The 19,665-nt window shown below is 42.3% G+C and overlaps 1 protein-coding gene across 1 annotated transcript in view; it reads left to right on the top strand.

Annotated features, from left to right (window-relative positions):
• The window catches only part of LOC126198844 (probable Rho GTPase-activating protein CG5521), a 310,437-nt gene that overhangs the window by 244,428 nt on the left and 46,344 nt on the right, over positions 1–19,665 (top strand). Inside the window, exons 30-34 of the mRNA XM_049935431.1 lie at positions 1,083–1,296; positions 2,185–2,342; positions 6,794–6,966; positions 14,620–14,797; positions 14,889–15,017. Of these exons, the coding sequence (XP_049791388.1) occupies positions 1,083–1,296; positions 2,185–2,342; positions 6,794–6,966; positions 14,620–14,797; positions 14,889–15,017 (852 nt within the window). The remainder of the gene's footprint in view (positions 1–1,082; positions 1,297–2,184; positions 2,343–6,793; positions 6,967–14,619; positions 14,798–14,888; positions 15,018–19,665) is intronic.

Raw genomic sequence — 19,665 nt, 5'->3', positions numbered from 1 at the left:
CACTTGTGTTTGCGATAAACAATCATCGCCGTACACTTGTTGTAACATTACAAACGTTTCACTTGCAGATTTTCATAGTTTGAAACAAAATTTGATGTTAACACGCTGTTCTTTCTGTACACTCAACATTTTCCGACGCACAGACAAAATGTCAACTACTTAAAACAGACGCCACGGGCAGACTGAGTGCAGGAGGCAGATGAAACTCGAGCAGTAGGCGGAGCGAGAGTCACGTGACAGGCCACGCGACTTTCAGCCTTATTGCATTCGTTTTATTGTTTCACCAGTACTAGTCCGGTTTTTTTCTAGCCACACCTCGTATTGCAGTGCCTGTGTTTCTCCTTTGCAGCATTGTTTGTACTCTGCAATGTCCTTCATACATCATACATATTTCCATCAGGATCGGCATCCTGTTCCAATCCATATCTAGTTCAAAAAACACTGTAGTTTGCCGTATTAATATAACAGTATATATTTAAAGAACAGTAAAGAATTTTAAAAAATTGTTGTATGAAATATATTTGCACATCGACACTTTAACATTAGGACGTCTGTGCTCCTCGCACTAACACCATCCAACTGAAAGTGAATGATAACCTTCTGTACAGTTGGTTGGTATTTTTTGGTGTTTCATATGACTTTTGTGGTTTCTCCTGTTACCTGATTGGCGTTAGCTGATTTTTGTTTTGTCTAGAAATGTTAAGTCTTGAAACCCTGTACCAGAAAAAATATTTTCAGATTTTATTATTTTCTGGAATATAAAAAAGCATACAACTTTGACAATCACTTGGGATGAGAGCATCTTTTATTTGAAAGTGTGTTGTTCATATTGGTTCAGACTAGCTCTCTTACACTATTAGTTAATATGGTTGTGAATTTTCAACATTTCTTAGATGTAGTAAGTAACCAGTGAGATATCTAAGTGGCAGATAACTAGATTTGCCCTGTTATTTTAGCTGCATGGCATCCTATAACCATGTAGGTAAAATATTTTATTGATTAATTCATACTGTTCACTTTAAAATCTACACTGTCCAACAAAAATTCTGTTACTTAAAATCATTAATATTGTTGTTTTTCAGTTGTTTGTGTTAAGTAGCCGTTTGCTAGTCTCGCTGGTCGAGATTCCTACTCTAGATGTCCCTGGTGGGGGAGTGACGGCTGGCCTCCGTACTGCTCTCTCCCAGGTGCGCGTCATTTTACGCGATCTTGCTGGTAAAGCCAGCTGGGATGCGTCAATCTTGTACTGCTCTCCAGATTATGAGAGGACTGCAGATTTTAGTATAGTGGAGCAAGGTAAGAGAAGTAGATAATTTTCGTATAGTTGTAAACTGATAATGTTGTTCGTGTGCATGTTCTTCAGCTTATTTTTATTTCTTTTGAGAGGAAAGTCATGGTAATTTTTCAGTCTGCATCCTAAATATTATTTTCAATATCTGTTTATGTGTGATAGTTGAATATGTTTCAGACTATAAAGAGTTTGCATTTATGTGATTGGAAGTTTCTAATATACATGTAATTTTGTTGAACAGTTTTAACTGTTTTTATTCATTATATACTCACATAACTGCTGATGATCTTGTCTTTGAGCCCCTATTCCAAAGCCATCCATTTGACATAAGAAAATTAAAGACTAACTAATTTATGGTTGGTTTTCATGATTGATGATGTATCTTGATGCAGCATATCGTTTCCTTAAAAAAAATCGGTAAGGATTAATATATTTCTTAAATTAAATGAAGTTCCAGTTTTATTATTTGTTTCTCTTATTACATGAAAATTTTTTTATGTGTGTGACTAGTTTCAGAATTTGTGTGAGAAGAATACTACAGTCAACCGAAGGAAACTTGTGTATCATTATAGAGATCTAGCCGTATCGTACCAGTCAGATTCGTCTAAGTTTTTTAAATTTGCATTTTGTTTCTTTTTTATTATCACAACGTCTTGCATAATTAAGTCTAATACCTGTTGATCACTAAAGATTTAACACAGTATATAAGTTAGAGAGTGATCTGGAATTATAATTGTGGAGATAAAATGTTACTATGGCAAATTATCTGCAGAACATGTACTCCTTGATTGTATGTGATGAGGTTCAATGTGAAGTAATCCTTCATCTAAGATTATAAACCTGAAATATTACATTAGCAGCAATTTCTGTAAACTGTGTTTGTGTTCATGCAGGTACCGAATCCAGTGCACAGTGGGGAAATTCAGTTCATCCTGAAATGTTGTCTAGTCTTGTTATAAGTTCTCCACCACAGCACACTTTACGTCACCGTCCACCTCATCAGTTACCTACTTGGGAAGATGGTGCTGATGATATGGATAATTTGGATGACGTAAGTGACAGAATGTAGTACTGAAGTTGAAAAGCCAAAGTTCAAAGTGTGTCACGCTTAATTGTAGCAAAGGTCAAGAAAAACTGCAGAGGACTTCAAATCCATGGTGAAATTATTCCTGATTACAGCTGGCTTTTTTATAGACTGCTGCAAATTAATTTTGAATCACTGTTCATCATTTAAAAAATATAGAAAAAAAGTTGACACACACCTTAAAGATTTCTTTTTGGCTTTTGGAAAAAAATGTAAACCTTTCAGTGTCATTATTAAAATGTTTGGGCAACAGGATTACATTATTAATTCTGATAAAATTATTTCTTACAGTGACAATATTTAGTGCGATAATGTCAGCCAATTCTTTCATGAAAATTTTTCAAATTTTCACGTTATTTCATCATTTCACAGAACAGTGTGTTAGGAGAACAGTGACAATGTGGCAGCCTTTTTGTCACAGTCCCTCTCAGCACCAGAAAACAAACAACATTAGCTGTTCATTCTCCTCCGGCATATTAACCTTACTGTCAAATCAATCTTTCCAGTACATGTGATAATCCTACTACCGCTTACATTCGGGAGGACGACGGTTCAATCCCGCGTCCGGCCATCCTGATTTAGGTTTTCCGTGATTTCCCTAAAATCGCTCCAGGCAAATGCCGGGATGGTTCCTTTCAACGGGCACGGCCGACTTCCTTCCCCGTCCTTCCCTAATCCGATGAGACCGATGACCTCGCTGTCTGGTCTCCTTCCCCAAACCAACCAACCAACCTACTACCGCTTACTTTTTTCTTCAACCAATCCCCTGTGCATAATGGAGACTCATTTTAGAGCCTTGCCTTAAACACCTCAACAATTCACAAAGAGTCATAGTTCACTTTGTCAGAAAGTCATCATGGAAGATGAGAGAGAAAGTCAATAAATAATAATATGCCTGGAAACTGGTAATCTTTCTAGGAGGCCTGAGGGATTATGATGGTCAGAACTAGGTTCTAATCCAATGGTATAAAACTCCATTTGCATACTACATTAACTGCACACGTTTCAGCATTAAATTCCTATGTTTGGTGGACCTAAGACTATGAAGTTTGTTTCTAGTTCTAAAAAAAAAAAAAAGGTGCAGATAAAGGAATTTTCAATTGAAACAGTCGCAAAAATCAGAAACCACTAATTGTGAATTGTGACTCCCCCGTCCTCAAAACCTGAGGACTCCAATGTGATTTGAGTATGGCACTGCAAATAATTACTGTGCTTTCAACTCTTTCTCCATCCACCCGACATCTTCCCTGTTCATCATAAAACTGTACTACCTCTCCATAGACCTCGATCTTTCCACTTGGAGTATAGCAAAATTGTGGGACAAATCTGATTTCACTTTACATACATATGATTTTCTCTTTAGCATTTTCAATATAAGTTTGTAAGTTCATTTTGTTCGTTGTACAGTCTTCTTGTGCCAATATTGTGAAAAGGAAAGTTGCTACTCACCATACAGCAGAGATGCTTAGTCGCAAATAGGCACAATGAAAACACTGTCTCACAAATAAGCTTTTGGCCAGTAAGTCCTTTGTCAAAAATAGACCATAAAAACATGCGCGCGCACACACACACACACACACACACACACACACACACACACACACACACACACACACACACAAATGCAACCCACATACACGTATGGCTGCAGTCTCTGGTATCTGAAGCCACACTGCGAGCAGCAACACCAGTGCATGATGGGAGTGGCAACTGAGTGGGGCTAAGGAGGAGGCTGGGACAGGGAGGGGGAGGGTTAGTAAGGTAGAGGTGGCAGACAGTGAAGTGTTGCTGGGGAGCACGCAGGGACGAGAAGGAGAAAAGGTAGGGCAGCTATGTGCATTTGGGAGGTTAGACAGAACACCCAGGACTGGAGCAACTGAATTACATTCTCCATCAGGATTTCAACTACCTCTTCTCATGCCCTGAAATGAGAAATGTCCTGCCCACTTTCCTTTCTAATCTTCCCACAGTGGTATTCTGCTGTCCACTGAAGCTACACAATATAATCATCCATCCCTACACAACCTCTGCACGCAACCCCGTACCTCATGGCTCATATCCCTGTAATAGATCTAGATGCAAGACCTATCCCATATATCTTCCCACCACCACCACCACCACCACCTACTCCAGTCTGGACACAAACATCACTTATCCATCAAAGGCAGGGCTACCTGTGAAACCGGTCATGTGATCTACAAGCTAAGCTGCAACCACTGTGTTGCATTCTGTGTGGGCATGACAACTAACAAGCTATCTGTTCACAAGAATGGCTAGCGACAAACTGTGGCAAAGAAATAAGTGGACCACCCTGTTGCTCAGCGCGCTGCCAAACATGACATCCTTCATTTCAATGACTGCTTCACAGCCTGTGCCATATGGATCCTTCCCACCAACAACTACTTTTCTGAATTGCGTAGGTGGGAACTTTCTCTACAATATATCCTATGTTCCCATAATCCTACTGGCCTCAACCTTCATTAGTCATTGTCCTCATCCATCCAGCCCCTTCCCTGTTCCAAATCCAGCACTGCACAACCCTCATTCCACCATCGCACCCAATCTTTATATTTCACACCTTTTCCAATACACCCCCCTCCCCTGCCCACTGTCTAACCTCCCAGCTACACATAACTGCCCTACCCTCTCTCCACCTTGTCCATGCATACCCCCCCAGCAGCACTTCAGTGTCTGCGACCTCTACCTTACTATCCCTCCCCCTCCCTGCCCCAGCCTCCTCTTTATTCTGCTCGCAGTGTGGCTTCAGATGCCAGAGACTGCAGTCATATGTGTGTGTGTGAGTTGCATTTGTGTGTGTTGTCTATTTTTGACGAAGTCCTTATTGGCCGAAAACTTATTTGTGACAGTCTTTTTGTCGTGCCTACCTACGACTCAGCATCTCCACTGTATGGTGAGTAGAAACGTTCCTTTTCATAATATTGTGACATTCTGTCCTGGATTTTCCATTGTTTGAGTCTAGCCTTCTTGTGCTTAATAGCAACAAGTATGAGAAGCAGTTGCGAGTGATAGACTAACAAAGTAAATGATTAATGGAAAATCTCATATAAAGATGTGAAACAAATACTAACAAAGAGATAGAGGGGCTGGCCAGTACTTACCTCAGCTCAGTACAGCCGATAGATACACAAAAATCATAACCGAAAATTTACGTTCCTAGCTTTCGGAACAAATGTTCCTTCATCAGGGAGGAGAGAGGGGAAAGAAAGGGAAGAAGGGAAAGTGGATTCAGTTACTCACAACCCAGGTTATGAAGCAACAGGGAAAGGAAAACAGGGAGGGTAGCAAGGATGGAGGCATGGTTGTCAGAGGGAAGCCAAAGATATTCTACTGTAAGTACTGTGCCAGCTTCAAACCAAAGAGGATGCATACAGAAGTAAAGAGGTATATAGTATAAAGATAAACACAACTATGTAGGATGAAAAGATGCGTGAATGGCTAAAGAGGAAAGGGAAAGAGGAGAAGACTGAGGAGTAAATGGGAGTGAAGTTGTTTAACGTAGGTTCAGTCAAGGGGGATGGCGGGATGAAAGGATGTGTTGGAGTGCAAGTTCCCATCTCTGCAGTTCAGAGGGACTGGTGTTGGGTGGGAGAAGCCAAATGGCACATACGATGTAGCAGGTTCCTAGGTCCCTAGAATTATGCTGGAGGGCATGCTCTGCTACTGGGTATTGGACATCTGCTAGGCGGACAGTTCGTCTGTGTCCGTTCATGCGCTCAGCCAGTTTAGTTGTTGTCACATCCAGGAAGGTGGCTTGGGTTTTGGAGAAGGACCAGGTGAAATTCAGATTCGAAAAGGAGTTGAGGTTATGGAGGAAATTAAGGAGTGTTTCTTCACCATGGGAACTTGCGCTCCAACACATCCTTTCATCCCGCCATCCCCCTGGACTGAACCTACGTTAAACAACCTCACTCCCATTTACTCTTCAGTCTTCTCCTCTTTCCCTTTCCTCTTTAGCCATTCACGCATCTTTTCATCCTACATAGTTGTGTTTATCTTTGTACTATATACCTCTTTACTTCTGTATGCATCCTCTTTGGTTTGAAGCTGGCACAGTACTTACAGTAGAATATCTTTGGCTTCCCTCTGACAACCATGCCTCCATCCTTGCTACCCTCCCTGTTTTCCTTTCCCTGTTGCTTCATAACCTGGGTTGTGAGTAACTGAATCCACTTTCCCTTCTTCCCTTTCTTTCCCTTCTCTCCTCCCTGATGAAGGAACATTTGTTCCGAAAGCTAGGAACGTAAATTTTCGGTTATGTTTTTTGTGTATCTATCGGCTGTATTGAGCTGAGGTAAGTACTGGCCAGCCTCTCTATCTCTTTGTTAGACTATCAAAGTACATTCTTATGGTATGAATGAGAATTTGATCAAGTAAAGCTTTTGATGTTTTCATTGCAGCTTCTACAATATCTTGGGCACACTAGTCCAGAATGTCTCGAGAGCCTCGATACCCCACGGAACATTCCAGCATCACCACCACCACAGTTCACTAGAGAACTGGAAGAAGAGAGCATGACTGGTGTCTTAGGCCAAAGAAATATTGAGAGGGATTTTTTGCAGAGACCTCTCATGTGAGTTGTGACTGTGCTCATTAAGCACAATACTGCAATAAATTACATTAAAGGGACTGAAATGCATCAGCTAAGTGCTTTTCCACATTTGTTTGTCAACATAATTCTTGTCAGTAAATGTAAATTTCTGTGTGTATTTAATTCATTCCACGCACAAAATGCAAAATTAACTTCACTAGTTTTGTTAGTTTCACTAACAAACTTGTTAACATAATTGAGCTCAATAGAATCCAGTGATTGCAAGCTAATCAAATTTGGAATGTGGCACAACTAACTGACTGTGAAATAAATACAATTCAAATTAATAGTCCTCATTTTATATGTCACACAGTGCATTGACAATCTGCTGTATGCTAAGAACAACACACACCCGTGTCCTAAGGAGGATTCGAACCGCTGGTGGGTAGTTGATAACATGGCGTTTCAAACGGCATGACCAATCCGCGTGGCAAGGTAGAGTTAACCTCTCCATTTCTCGAAGAGTACGCTGGGTGCTACAATATGGAATCTTACAGAAACTTGTTGACACACTGTAATGATCAGTGCTATACAGGTTAACATGAAACAATTCCTGAATATGATGCAGTGGAGATGCATTCAGAAATTAGTCCTGTAATTGTGTTTTTGGCTAGCAGCGTATTTCTATACCATTAATGTCACTGGAATTAATATCAGTGATGCCTTGGTACTGCAAGCCATCATACTCCACTGGACAACAGGATATATTATTGCTCAACAATAAATTTCCTCTTTTCTCATTGGACAGGTATGCTCATAGGAGTGAGATTTTTCTGTTGTTGATATTAAAGACATAGAATAATCATAAAGTCAAGAATCCTCACATCATGTATGGGTTCACAGCCTCAATGTATTGTCTAAATGATGGAACCATTTTAACCACAATAGGTTGATAGTTTTTACCTTTAACGCACTGTGCTTGAAAATTAAATTACTCTCCAGTTTCAGCCTGTGGCCATTTTCACATGTCTGTAATATAATACCAAATGTAAATTAAACAGGGAAGACACATTAGTGTTTGTGTATTAATATTTTTTGTTAAATTTCTTCTATGATGTTGGTGATGTGTGTTTTACATTAAAAAAAAAAGACCCCACACACCTGTTTCATGTTATGTCTGGACAGGCACTTGTTCTCACGTCTACATACACTGTATGATCAAAAGTATCCGGACACCCCCAAAAAATATGTTTTTCATATTAGGTGCATTGCGCTGCCACCTACTGCCATCAGCGACCTCAGTAGTCATTAGACATCGTGAGATAGCAGAGTAGGGCACTCCTCATAACTCATGGACTTCGAACGTGTCATTTGTGTCATACGTCTGTATGCGAGATTTCTACACTCCTAAACATCCCTAGGTCCACTGTTTCCGATGTGACGGTGAAGTGGAAATGTGAGGGGACATGTACAGCACAAAAGTGTACAGGTCAACTTCATCTGTTGACTGACAGAGACTGCTGACAGTTGAAGAGGGTCGTTGTAGTAACCAAAACCAACCGCGGGAACGCCTTGGGCTGCGGTTCGGAGCCACCAGGCAGGGAAGCCGCCGGCAGTGGAGCACACACCACCGGGTAAACACAAGGACGAGTCGGACGACAGACCAACGACAACCAACAACAACCGACAATGACCGACACAACAAGGAAGAGATAAACAACGGAGGCTTGTAGAAACCACAACACCAAACACCAACAGTAAATCCACTCTGAACCAGAGCCAGGCAAAAGTCTACAACGAGCAACGACCAGAACACAGTACCGCCTAGATATAGACGCAATCCAGAGCTAGTACCAGACTGACTGGACTAGGGCAGAGTGGGCCCCTATATACGAAACCGGAGGGAGCGGCTATTGGCTGCTGTCTGCACGTGGCGTAGCGGTGGCGCCCTCGCTGCGTGAGAGCCGCTGCGCGGAATAGCCGCCGCGGACGCGGAGCCCTCTATGGGCTTACAACGTCCATTTGTTCTGGCCCATGTTCGACTTCGGCAACGGGAGGTACTAGATCCGTAACGTGTAAATAGGCAGACATCTATCCAGACTGTCACTCAGGAATTCCAAACTGCATCAGGATCCACTGCAAGTACTATGACAGTTAGACAGGAGATGAGAAAACTTGGCTTTCATGGTCGAGCAGCTGCTCATAAGCCACACATCACACCGGTAAATGCCAAAGGTCACCTCACTTGGTGTAAGGAGTGTAAACATTGGATGATTGAACAATGGAAAAACATTGTGTGGAGTGAAGAATCACGGTACATAATGTGGTGATCCGATGGCAGGGTATGGGTATGATGATTGCCCGGTGAATGTCATGTGCCAGCATATGTAGTGCCAACATTAAAATTCAGAGATGGTGGTGTTATGGTGTGGTCATGTTTTTCATGGAGGAGGCTTGCACCCCTTATTGTTTTGCGTGGCACTATCACAGCACAGGCCTACATTGATGTTGTAAGCACCTTCTTGCTTCCCACTGTTGAAGAGCAATTCAGGGATGGTGACTGCATCTTTCAACATGGTCGAGCACCTGTTCATAATGCACGGCACGTGATGGATTGGTTACATGACAATAAGATCCCTGTAATGGACTGGCATGCACAGAGTCCTGACTTGAATCCTATCTAACACCTTTGGGATGTTTTGGAACGCCAACTTTGTGCCAGGCCTCACCGACCAACATTGATATCTCTATTCAGTGCAGCACTCTGTGAAGACTGGGTTGCCATTACGCAAGAAACCTTCCAGCACCTGGCTGAATGTATGCCTGCGAGAGTGGAAGCTGTCATCAAGGCTAAGGCTGGGCCATTACCATATTGAATTCCAGCATTACCAACGGAGGGCGCCATGAATTTGTAAGTCAGTTTCAGCCAGGTGTCCGGATAATTTTGATCACATCATGTATGTCAGATGTTACAAATACAGTGCTGCACATACCAATCACCTTACAAGCATAACTTTCACAACACATCATGTAGGCAGAAACCTTACTGACAACTACCTTACTAGTCCTTGCATTTTCATGTAATAGCATACCATGCGCTTTTATGCACTCATTCTTAAATATGACTGTTACAAAGTGAAGGATACATGTATCATCCAAAGAGTATTCTAAGACCTGTCATTTTCCAGCGACAAAGTTAGGGAACATAATTGTGTGATCAGTATTGCTTACATGTTGTTAATTCTTATTAAAATTCATAGATAATAAACTTTGACATTGCTTACAACCATTTGAGGCATAATCAAATATTCGTTATTGCTGCAAGGATGGTATGAGGTTCTATTAAATCATTTTTAAAAGTTGTTCTCTATTGTATATACCATTGCTGAAAATAGCCTGTATGCCCACTGTCATTGCATGAACCCTAAATTAGCACGGTATTATGGTCTCTCTCTCTCTCTCTCTCTCTCTCTCTCTCTCTCTCTCTCTCTCTCTCTCTCTCTCTCACACACACACACACACACACACACACACACCACTTTATTAAAACACTCCCTTATATGTGATTAAAAACTGTCACCCTGATCTGTGATATATTAAAATTAAAAAAAAAATTTCGATAGTGTTGAGCGATGGTTATGCTAAAACTTCTTAGACCATGAACATGTCATATGTGTTACGGAAATCCAAAGCAGGTAAATGGAACTGACACATGTCTTCAAGATATAATTTCTTTGACTGTTACATCTTACAGGTGTGTTAGTCATGTTTACCTGCTTCAGACTGCCTTAATAGATATGACATGTTAATGGTTTAAGAACTTTAAGCTTTGTGCTTGACAGTGGCATAAAAGCCGAAATCTAGGCAGTACAGAAGATAAATACAGTAATACGCAGTCAAACAGTGGTTTACTCTTTCAAAAAACTTTTAAAATTGCATAGTGTACTGTCAAATACTAACATCATTTACATTTGTTATTACTGTGAACAGATGAGTGTAATTCTGGTAATTTTTTTTTCTGAAATCATCTCACGTGTTTACTTTCCTAAAAGTAGTATATTAAAATTAATGATTTTCATCATTAATACTTCTGTGCAGAGAGAGATACTGCTCTGAAACCAACGCATCACATTTTATGGCAATAAGAGCAGTCGCTCTTGTTATCTATTTCAAATAGAACAAAAAAATGATTAAAATTGCCTGAGAATCTTCTATTTCTGCTCATTTAACATTTGTATTGGCTGTTTTGTGAGGTGCTTGTATATCTCAATCTCTTCAAAGATATCCAAGTTTTTCCCTTATCTGGTCTGTGTAAAATTTTTAATGTTCTGTTTATGTCGAATTCAGAGTGGTTGCTTTCTGTCAGAATCATACTAGATGTGGACCGATTACTTTCGCCTGTATAATGTGTTAATTTATATTGTATCTGAAATTGTTCTAGTATATGGCATGATGACAGTATGTTTTAGATTTACACTTCTTTGTAGCTTGCCCGATTTTGTCATCTTTTATTAACTGTTTCACTTTCAGTTTCTTCTGATAGATTTTGCTAACCATGTTTGAACTGTAACCATTACTTATAGCTATGGCTTCTAGATTTTGCAGTTCATTATCAGTTTCATCATATTCTTACAGAAGGCTGATAATGCGATGCGATGGAATGGAATGGAAAAACGCTTTTTTATGAGCAGTAATATGACAAGAGCCGCTGTTAACTACCACATTGGTTGTTGTAGGCTTTCTAAAAACTCCAAATTTGTGTCCCAGATTGCTTTACTATTTTAAAATCAGAGGAGCTGATACTCTTTTTCAAACTCTAATTTCACGGTATACATCCAATTCTTAGGCAAGTTGTTTAGCTGCTTGTGCCTAAAGTTTCTCTGTTTGATGCTACTGTTAAAAAGGATCAATGTTTCATGTACATATCACCTGTAAAAATATATGATATGTTGTTAGATGAAAATGCAAGGACTAGTAAGCTAGCTGTTAGTAATGTTTTTGCCTGCATCTCATGCTGTCAATGTTATGCTTGTAAGCTGATTGTATGTGCAAGACTGTATTTGTGACATCTGCATGCATGGGAACAAGTGCCTGTCCCCACACAATACGAAACAAATTTTTACATGTGGTACACACATCACTAACGTCATGTAAATAATGCAAACAACAGTTGTAACACACAAACATAATACTGTTCAGTAATGTTTTTCCCCAGTTTACTGTACTTTCGGTGTTATATTGAACACGTTTGAAATTGGTCTCGCACCACAATTGGCCAGTAATGTAATTTATATGCATTCTGTATTAAAGGAATAAAATTGACAACCCATGGTAGTCAAAATGGTACCGTCATTTATATGAGTGAACTGTGACCCTTTTTAAATGAGGTGCTAAGTATTCCTCAAAATATTAACCTGAATTATTAGTCAACCACAATACTATTGCACCAAGCAGTGAGGTCGCTTCAGTCAGCTTATTGTGAATTTTTATCACGATATTTCACTAGGACATTCTGAACCGTGTAGTAGTTCGTGCTCAGCTGTCTTGAACTCATTAACAATGCGGTACACTTTCCTCAGTCACCACTGTACTTGTTTACTATGTCATGGTGTGTTTCTGATAGCAGCCACAGGAGACCATGTGTTACAATATTGTGGTCGATGACTCCAATAAGTAATGATATTTCTAAACTGAAATGGATAGGTTGCTACTCACCACATAGAGGAGGCACTGGATCATAGACAGGCACAACGGAAAATACTATTAAACATTTATGCTTATGGATGAAAAGGTCTTTCTTTTGAAATAGAAAACACATTCCATCCTGGATTTTCCATTGTTTGAAAACACATGCACATTCACACAAGCACAGCTTGCACACACATGGCCACTTTTTTCGGGTACTGGGGCCTGATTGTGACTGCATCCGACATGCAGCAGTCTGCTGAGGCAAGTGGTGGGGGTAAGGAGGAGAGGTGGGACATGAAGGGGGAGGAGTAATGGTGTATTAGCAGTGGGGGAAAATGTTGCTCTGCCAGTGTGCAAGGATGTGGTGGGGACAGGATGGGGCTGCTAGGTGCAGAGTTGGGAAACTGTGTTGGGGGCAGTAGAGGGTGGAAGGTGGGGGGGGGGGGGGAGAGAGAAATGGAGAAAGAGAACAGATTAGTAGATGTGTTGGTGGAATAGAAGGTGTGTGTGTTGTGCTGGAGTGGGAGCAAGGAAAGAGGATAGATAAGTGAAGGACAGGAACTAGCGAAGGTTGAGGCCAGGGGCTTACAGGAACGAAGGATATGTTGAAGGGAGAGTTTCCAACTGTGCAGTTCGTGAGACATGGTATTAGTGGGAAGAATCCATATGGCACAGGCTGTGAAGCAGTCATAAAGTGGAGCACATCATGTGGGCTGGTCCAGCTGTCTCTTGGTCACAGTTTGGCACTGGCCATTCACATGGACAGATGGTTGTTAGTTGTTGTGACCAAGTAGAAAGTGGCACAGTGGTTACAGCTTAGTCTGTAGATCACATGGCCTTGCCTCTGATGGGACAAAAGATGGCTGTGTAAGGACCTACATATCCTCTTCCCTGCTCTGACTTACACACTACATATGGGTTCTATCCCACCAGTGCACATAATAGTCTTCTCCCCTTCTCTCCTCACAGCTCTGTTTCCCTCTCTCCCTGCCCCCAACACAGTCTGTTCACTTTTCACCTGGCATCCCTACACTCCCCACCACCACCTCCCTGCATGCTCCCAAAGGCATGCACAACATCTTCTCCCACCCCTACCTTGCTGTTTCTCCCTCTCCATGTTCCATGCCTCATCCCTTACTACTACCACCACCACCCACCCAAGCAGATCATTCCTCAGATACAATCGCAGTGTGTGTGTGTGTGTGTGTGTGTGTGTGTGTGTGTGTGTGTGTGTGTGTGTGTGTGTGTGTGTGTGTGTGTTTTCTATTTTGGAAGGAGCACTTTTTTGTCCAAAAGCTTGTTTAGCAGTCTTATTGTGGTATAGTCAATGCCCACATCGTGGCGCCTGCAGCTGCACGGCCGCGATCTTTACATCATACAGCCAACGGCCGGCACGCCTCACTTAACGCGCAGCTCTGCACAGCTGTACAGCGCAGGCCTCACACACCGAGTGCATCCGCGCTGTCAGGGCAACCTCGGCCGGTGTCCTCCCGAGAGATAGTTAGGTGAGGCCGCGCCGCCAATTGTAACGAGACACGACAAGTGGACTCGGGTACGGCGGGCATATTCCTCTGCCACTCGCCCTATATAGCCGCATACGCCGCCACACCTGGCAGTCTCGTGTCGGGCTACCTACATGCTACGTCGACACTACACTACAACAGTTTACCTTACCGGACTTGGACTCTGCAGCCCAGTCGCTGCTCTCGATCGAGCACCGAGTTGTGTCGTTATTGTGGAACTGTTGGCAGTAAACAGAATTTGGAGCTCACGCCAATCGTTATTTGTTGTTTCTCCTATTATGGATACAACACTTATTTCTTGTGCATTGCAGCAAGTCGACTCCTCCTCTGTGTGGTGTGTAGCACTCTATCGCTTTCATACTGTTGTTACTCCATCCTAGACTGTCATTGTTTGATATTTCTGATTTGATTTTATTTGAATGTGTAAGTTTTAGATAGCAGTTTTATATTTTCAAATAGATAATTTTGATGCCAATTTCATTAGATCGCTGGGGAGTGAGCCGTGTGCTGCAGCAGTGCACTATCCTACAACAGCACCATTTCAACATTGTCGGTTGTTGTTCTCGCAGCTAGGACTAGCTGGATGGGAACGAAGATCGCAATTGCAATTGCTTGCAAAGAATGAAAAATTGCTTCGGGAACTAAGAAACCTTGACACGCAGGTATGTTTTCTACAAAAATGTATTTATTATTTCTATACTTTTTAACCTTATATTTTTGAATCCTACAAATATTGTTTGTGTTCTGTTGCAGCGCTGTAGAGAAACACACAAAATTGCTGTAATATATGTAGCTGAAGGGCAAGAAGATAAAAATTCAATCCTGTCAAATACATGTGGGAGCCAGGCATATGAAGAATTCATTTCTGGTCTGGCATGGGAGGTAATTGTCTCTCGTAAATGAAAAAAATAATGATAAAGTTGATCCGTGCCTTGCTCATCTTCTTGTGGCTCGGCCTTTGTTAATGCAATTAATATTTTAATGCAGAGTTGTAGTGCTAAAGAGGCTTCATAAGCAATCAATTCTTGCCTTCTGAATCGACTTTTAATTGCATTTGAAACTCCGTGTTGTCAGTATGAAAGAATTAGCTTAGTGATAGACTCATCTCTCCACTCTTGTTCCAAAAACTTTGTACTGGGACTTACAGGATGGCCAAAATGGAAGCTCCCAGAAAATATTTATAGTAAGACTGATGCGGGATGACCATTTTCACAGAAGATCCTGGAAATGGCCACTACTGGCATCAGTGTAGTATTGTGCTTTAGTTATTGGACAGTAAGACACATGTAGCAGTTCTGCCTGAGCAACATCAGCAATAGTGTTTTCAGTATTCTGCTGTAGCTCTTCCAGGGTGTGACAATTATTTGAGTACACCTGACCCTTGAATTCATCCCTAGATAAGAATCGCAGGGGGAGAGATCGGGTTATCTTGGTGGTTAGGAGATTGCACTGCCTGTGCTAATTGTATTCTGCTCACCAAACACCTCGTGCACTTGTGACAAGGTTGTCAAGATGATGTGTGCTGTTGCTCCATCTTGATGAAAATATCCTCACATTCTTTTCTGAGTTAATCCATGTATGGATCAAATAGTTTCTGGACACACATGTTAACATTAACAGTTGATGAAAGAACTGTGTGCAGACACAAGACATTGAACAACAAACACCAAAATGTAGTGGCCCTTCAAAGTACTGAGGAGGATTTTGGGATGCATAATGGTGCATGTTCTGCGAGTTCACAGACCCCGATGGGCTGAGAAAGGCAAAACCTTAAAAAAAAAAACTGAGGATCCAAAAGTCCTGATTCCACTTCACTCACAAACTATTGGCAGAACTTGACACACAAATGTTCGTCTGGATGCTTCAACTCATAAACAACAGTTAATTTAATAGGATACATATATAGGTCCTTTTCGATAATGTTCCAACATGATGATCTCTTAATTCCCACTTGCACAGATAAATGGCATTGAGATTTCATCAAACTTCGCTCCAGGCGTTCCTTCACTAGGGGAATATTTTCTGTTTTTGAACACTTTTCAAATTGTTACAGCTTTTATTTGCTACAGAGCTGGTTTTGCACCATTATGCCAGTAAGTTTTCAATGCAGAATTTACTGGACGTTTCGCTAAAAAAAACTTTCAGTTTTAAACTATTGCACAAACAGTTCTCACACGTTCCTGCGAATTGCACTTCATGTAACACTTGACAATGAACACGTACTTTTAATCGTGAGCACCATTTTGTGTTGCATTCAGCTGATAACTAAATATTTCTGCTCCTCTCACTCACTGAAATGTGATGGTACAGTGAAGTTAAGGGGCAGAGCATGCAGGAGATGCACATGTGTAAGCAGCCAAGTGGTGCATCAGAATCGCAGTTTCCAGCATTTTCTGTGAGGGCAGTTCTCCTGTTCATTAACAAGGGCCAGTTCCATTCAGTCTTATAAATACTTTCCGTGCCAGTTTTATTTTGCCCACCCTGTATGAGAAAGGAAATGTGTGCTCATTTTCGTGTAAAATTACTGGACCTTCATTCCGTATGCAGAAATGACAAGAAACAAATAACAAAAAATATCTTTTCTGTCGTACTGGTTAGTTTATAACTACACTAATCCCTGCACAATATGCAAAAGAGGAGCTAGATAGGTTGATGAGGGCGAAGGGTGCTGAGGAATGGGAACTGGCAGTTGGCAAGAAGACAGCTAGGAGGAGGCGGTATTCAGACAGTTGTACTTTCCATATGTGCAATAGATATGACCAACTGTCAGAGTTGAGTGGAGAGGAGCTTCTTGTAGCATAGGTGTAGGAAACATGCGGCAGTCCTCAGCAGTTAGGAGGCCTAAATCAAACAGAAAGAAGGAAGGTTCTGCTGCTAGGTAGTTTGCATGGTAGAGGTGTGGGCCAGCAGTTGCAGAAAGTGTTGAGGAGTGAGTACCAAGTCACCAGCATTGTAAAGCCTAGTGTAGGGTTGGCTTAGGTGATTGAGAGCATAGGGAAGCTATGTAGGAATTTCATGAAGGAGGATCAGGTAGTGATAGTGGGTGGAGCAGGGAATAGTCTTAATAGAGACGGGGAATATGATGGAGATGGTGACCTGGTAAAGGTAGCTACTCAAACTGATGGCACTAATGTGCATTTCATGCTATTGTTTCAGCACCATGATCAGCGTCATCCTAATGTGGCTGTTAAGCGTGTTAACATGGGGCTGGAGGGGGTGCAGATGCCAGAGGACATTGATCACATTTCCGTGGTGCCAGTTGAGCCTATCAGTAGATCAGGTTTAACTAGGCATGGCCTGCACTTCAATAAGTATGGGAAGGGGAGGCTGGCAAAGCTTATAGGTGACAGTGTAGTGGGTGGGGGTGGGATCGCTCATGGAAAAATTCCTGTAGTAGTTGGTGTTAGAGCAGCACCTTCTTTTAGATTGAAGTCAGCTGGTATGTATACTTGCTTAAAGGAAGTTCCTCTAACTAAGGAATCGCCTTCAGATGAGGTCAGGTATGTAAGTAGAGAAGGAATTAGCATATTTCATCAAAATATATGAGGTGTTAGATACAAAGGTAGTGAACTGCTTACGCATATTGACTCTGACATTATTGGTATGTCGGAGCACCACGTAAATAATTTGACAGTTCAGAGGCTTCCTTTACCAGGACACAGATTAGCCGGTTGTTCTTCAAGGAGTTCCTTGCAGAGAGTGGGAGTGGGCACGTACGTAAAAAACAATATTCTGTTTGAGTCCTAGACATATCACGGCACTGCACTGAACATATATATGAATGTGGTGCAGGGGCAGTTGAATTTAATGAAACTAAAGTTCTAATCGTTGTTTATAGGCCCCCTAACTCTGACTTCAGAGCATTTCTGCTCAAGCTAGAGAGGGTTCTTGGTTCACTTTGTATGAAGTACCAGAAATTAGTTTTATGTGGTGATTTAATATTAATTTTGCATGTATTCATGCATGGTGCATCATGTCCATCGTGCCCACTTTTTCGTCAATGCATTGCTGTCCCACTCATTCTCCATCTCTTGGGCGAGGACACCTTCCTGGGTGTGGGGTTTTCCACCATGCACTATGCAGTGTCGCTTCCTGCGCCGACGATGACCGTGGACTTGTTTGCACCTGACATCCAGCACGGTAACCAGTCCATTGTGGTGGAGCCACCAAGTACCCTGTTGGTTGTAGCCCCCTGACCACACAGGGATCGCTCTGCTGATGCCTACGCCGTTAACTGCCCTCATATGCTAAGGAGTAGGTGCCTGTCACTCTGGGGCATTGGGACTCCTGGCAATGGCCATCCTGCCAGGTGGCCTTTGCTGCGGCTGGGTGGCGCCTGTGGGGAGGATCCCTGGTTGGAGTGGGTGGCATCAGGGTGGATGACGCACAGTAAAGCATACTACGTCCACAATTGCTGGTGATCAAACAGCAGCAGTCTGTAAGTGTTCTCATGGGAGGAACACCAGGCTAAGTGTGGCAGTGAACCTTATTCACCCCAGTACCTCATATGTACTAGAACTGATGGGGACTCCTTTGTTTTGATGAAGCCACAGTTTTTTGTATACTATTTAGAGGACAAGTTTAGGGAGGTGGAGGGCTTGTCCAAAATGCGGTCAGGGTCAATCTTGATAAAAACAGCATCCTCTGTCCAGTCATGGGCATTAGTCCCTTATGACAAGCTGGGGGATGTTTCTGTTACTATCACACCCCACGAGAGCTTAAATATGGTCCAGGGTATTATATTCCACAGGGACCTTCTTTTACAGTCTAACGATGAGCTGTGTGCCAACTTAGAGTGACGAAGCGTTCATTTTGTCCAGTGCGTCTATTGGGGTCTGTGGGATAATCATGTTGCCACCGGTGCCTTCATCTTGGCCTTCACATTGCCCGAATAGGTCAGGGTGATGGTCTACTGCTGTGATGTAAAGCCATATATCCCTCCCCCTGCCATATATCCCTCCCCCTATGTGGTGCTTTAAGTGCTGGAAGTTCGGCCATATGTCTTCCCCTTGTACTTCCAACGTCACATGTTGAGATGATGGACGTCCATCACATCCCAATACTCCATGCGCCTCACCTCCCATCTGTGTCAACTGCGGAGAACATCATTCCCGTTGCTCACCAGACTGCAGGATTTTACAGCACGAAAGGAAAATCATAGAATACAAGACCCTGGACCTACTGACCTACACTGAGGCTAAGAGGAAATTTGAGCGTCTACATCCTGTGGCTATGAAATCCTCTTATGCCGCCGCTGTGAGAACAGTTGTAGCCCCATCCATTCTGCGAGTTCTGGTTGGCTCTCCGAGCTGGAAGACTACACCTGCCCGCTTGATGGTGGGGGGCACTACCCACCCTGTTGCTCCCACACCACCTACCTCGGGAGCACTGCGCCCGCCCCCCCAACCATTGGGGACAACAGTCCCCACTTCTCAGCCAGGGAAGCGTAAGTCTTCTTCAGTACTTCTCGCTAGGGAAGGGTCCCTTTGGTCACTCCCGTCCCAGGTTTCTGCTAGTGGGAAAGATGACT

The sequence above is a fragment of the Schistocerca nitens genome, chromosome 1 (assembly GCF_023898315.1).
Source record: "Schistocerca nitens isolate TAMUIC-IGC-003100 chromosome 1, iqSchNite1.1, whole genome shotgun sequence".
Lineage (NCBI taxonomy): Eukaryota > Metazoa > Arthropoda > Insecta > Orthoptera > Acrididae > Schistocerca > Schistocerca nitens.
Note: the sequence above shows the minus strand (reverse complement) of the source record. Positions and strands in the feature narration are given on the sequence as shown.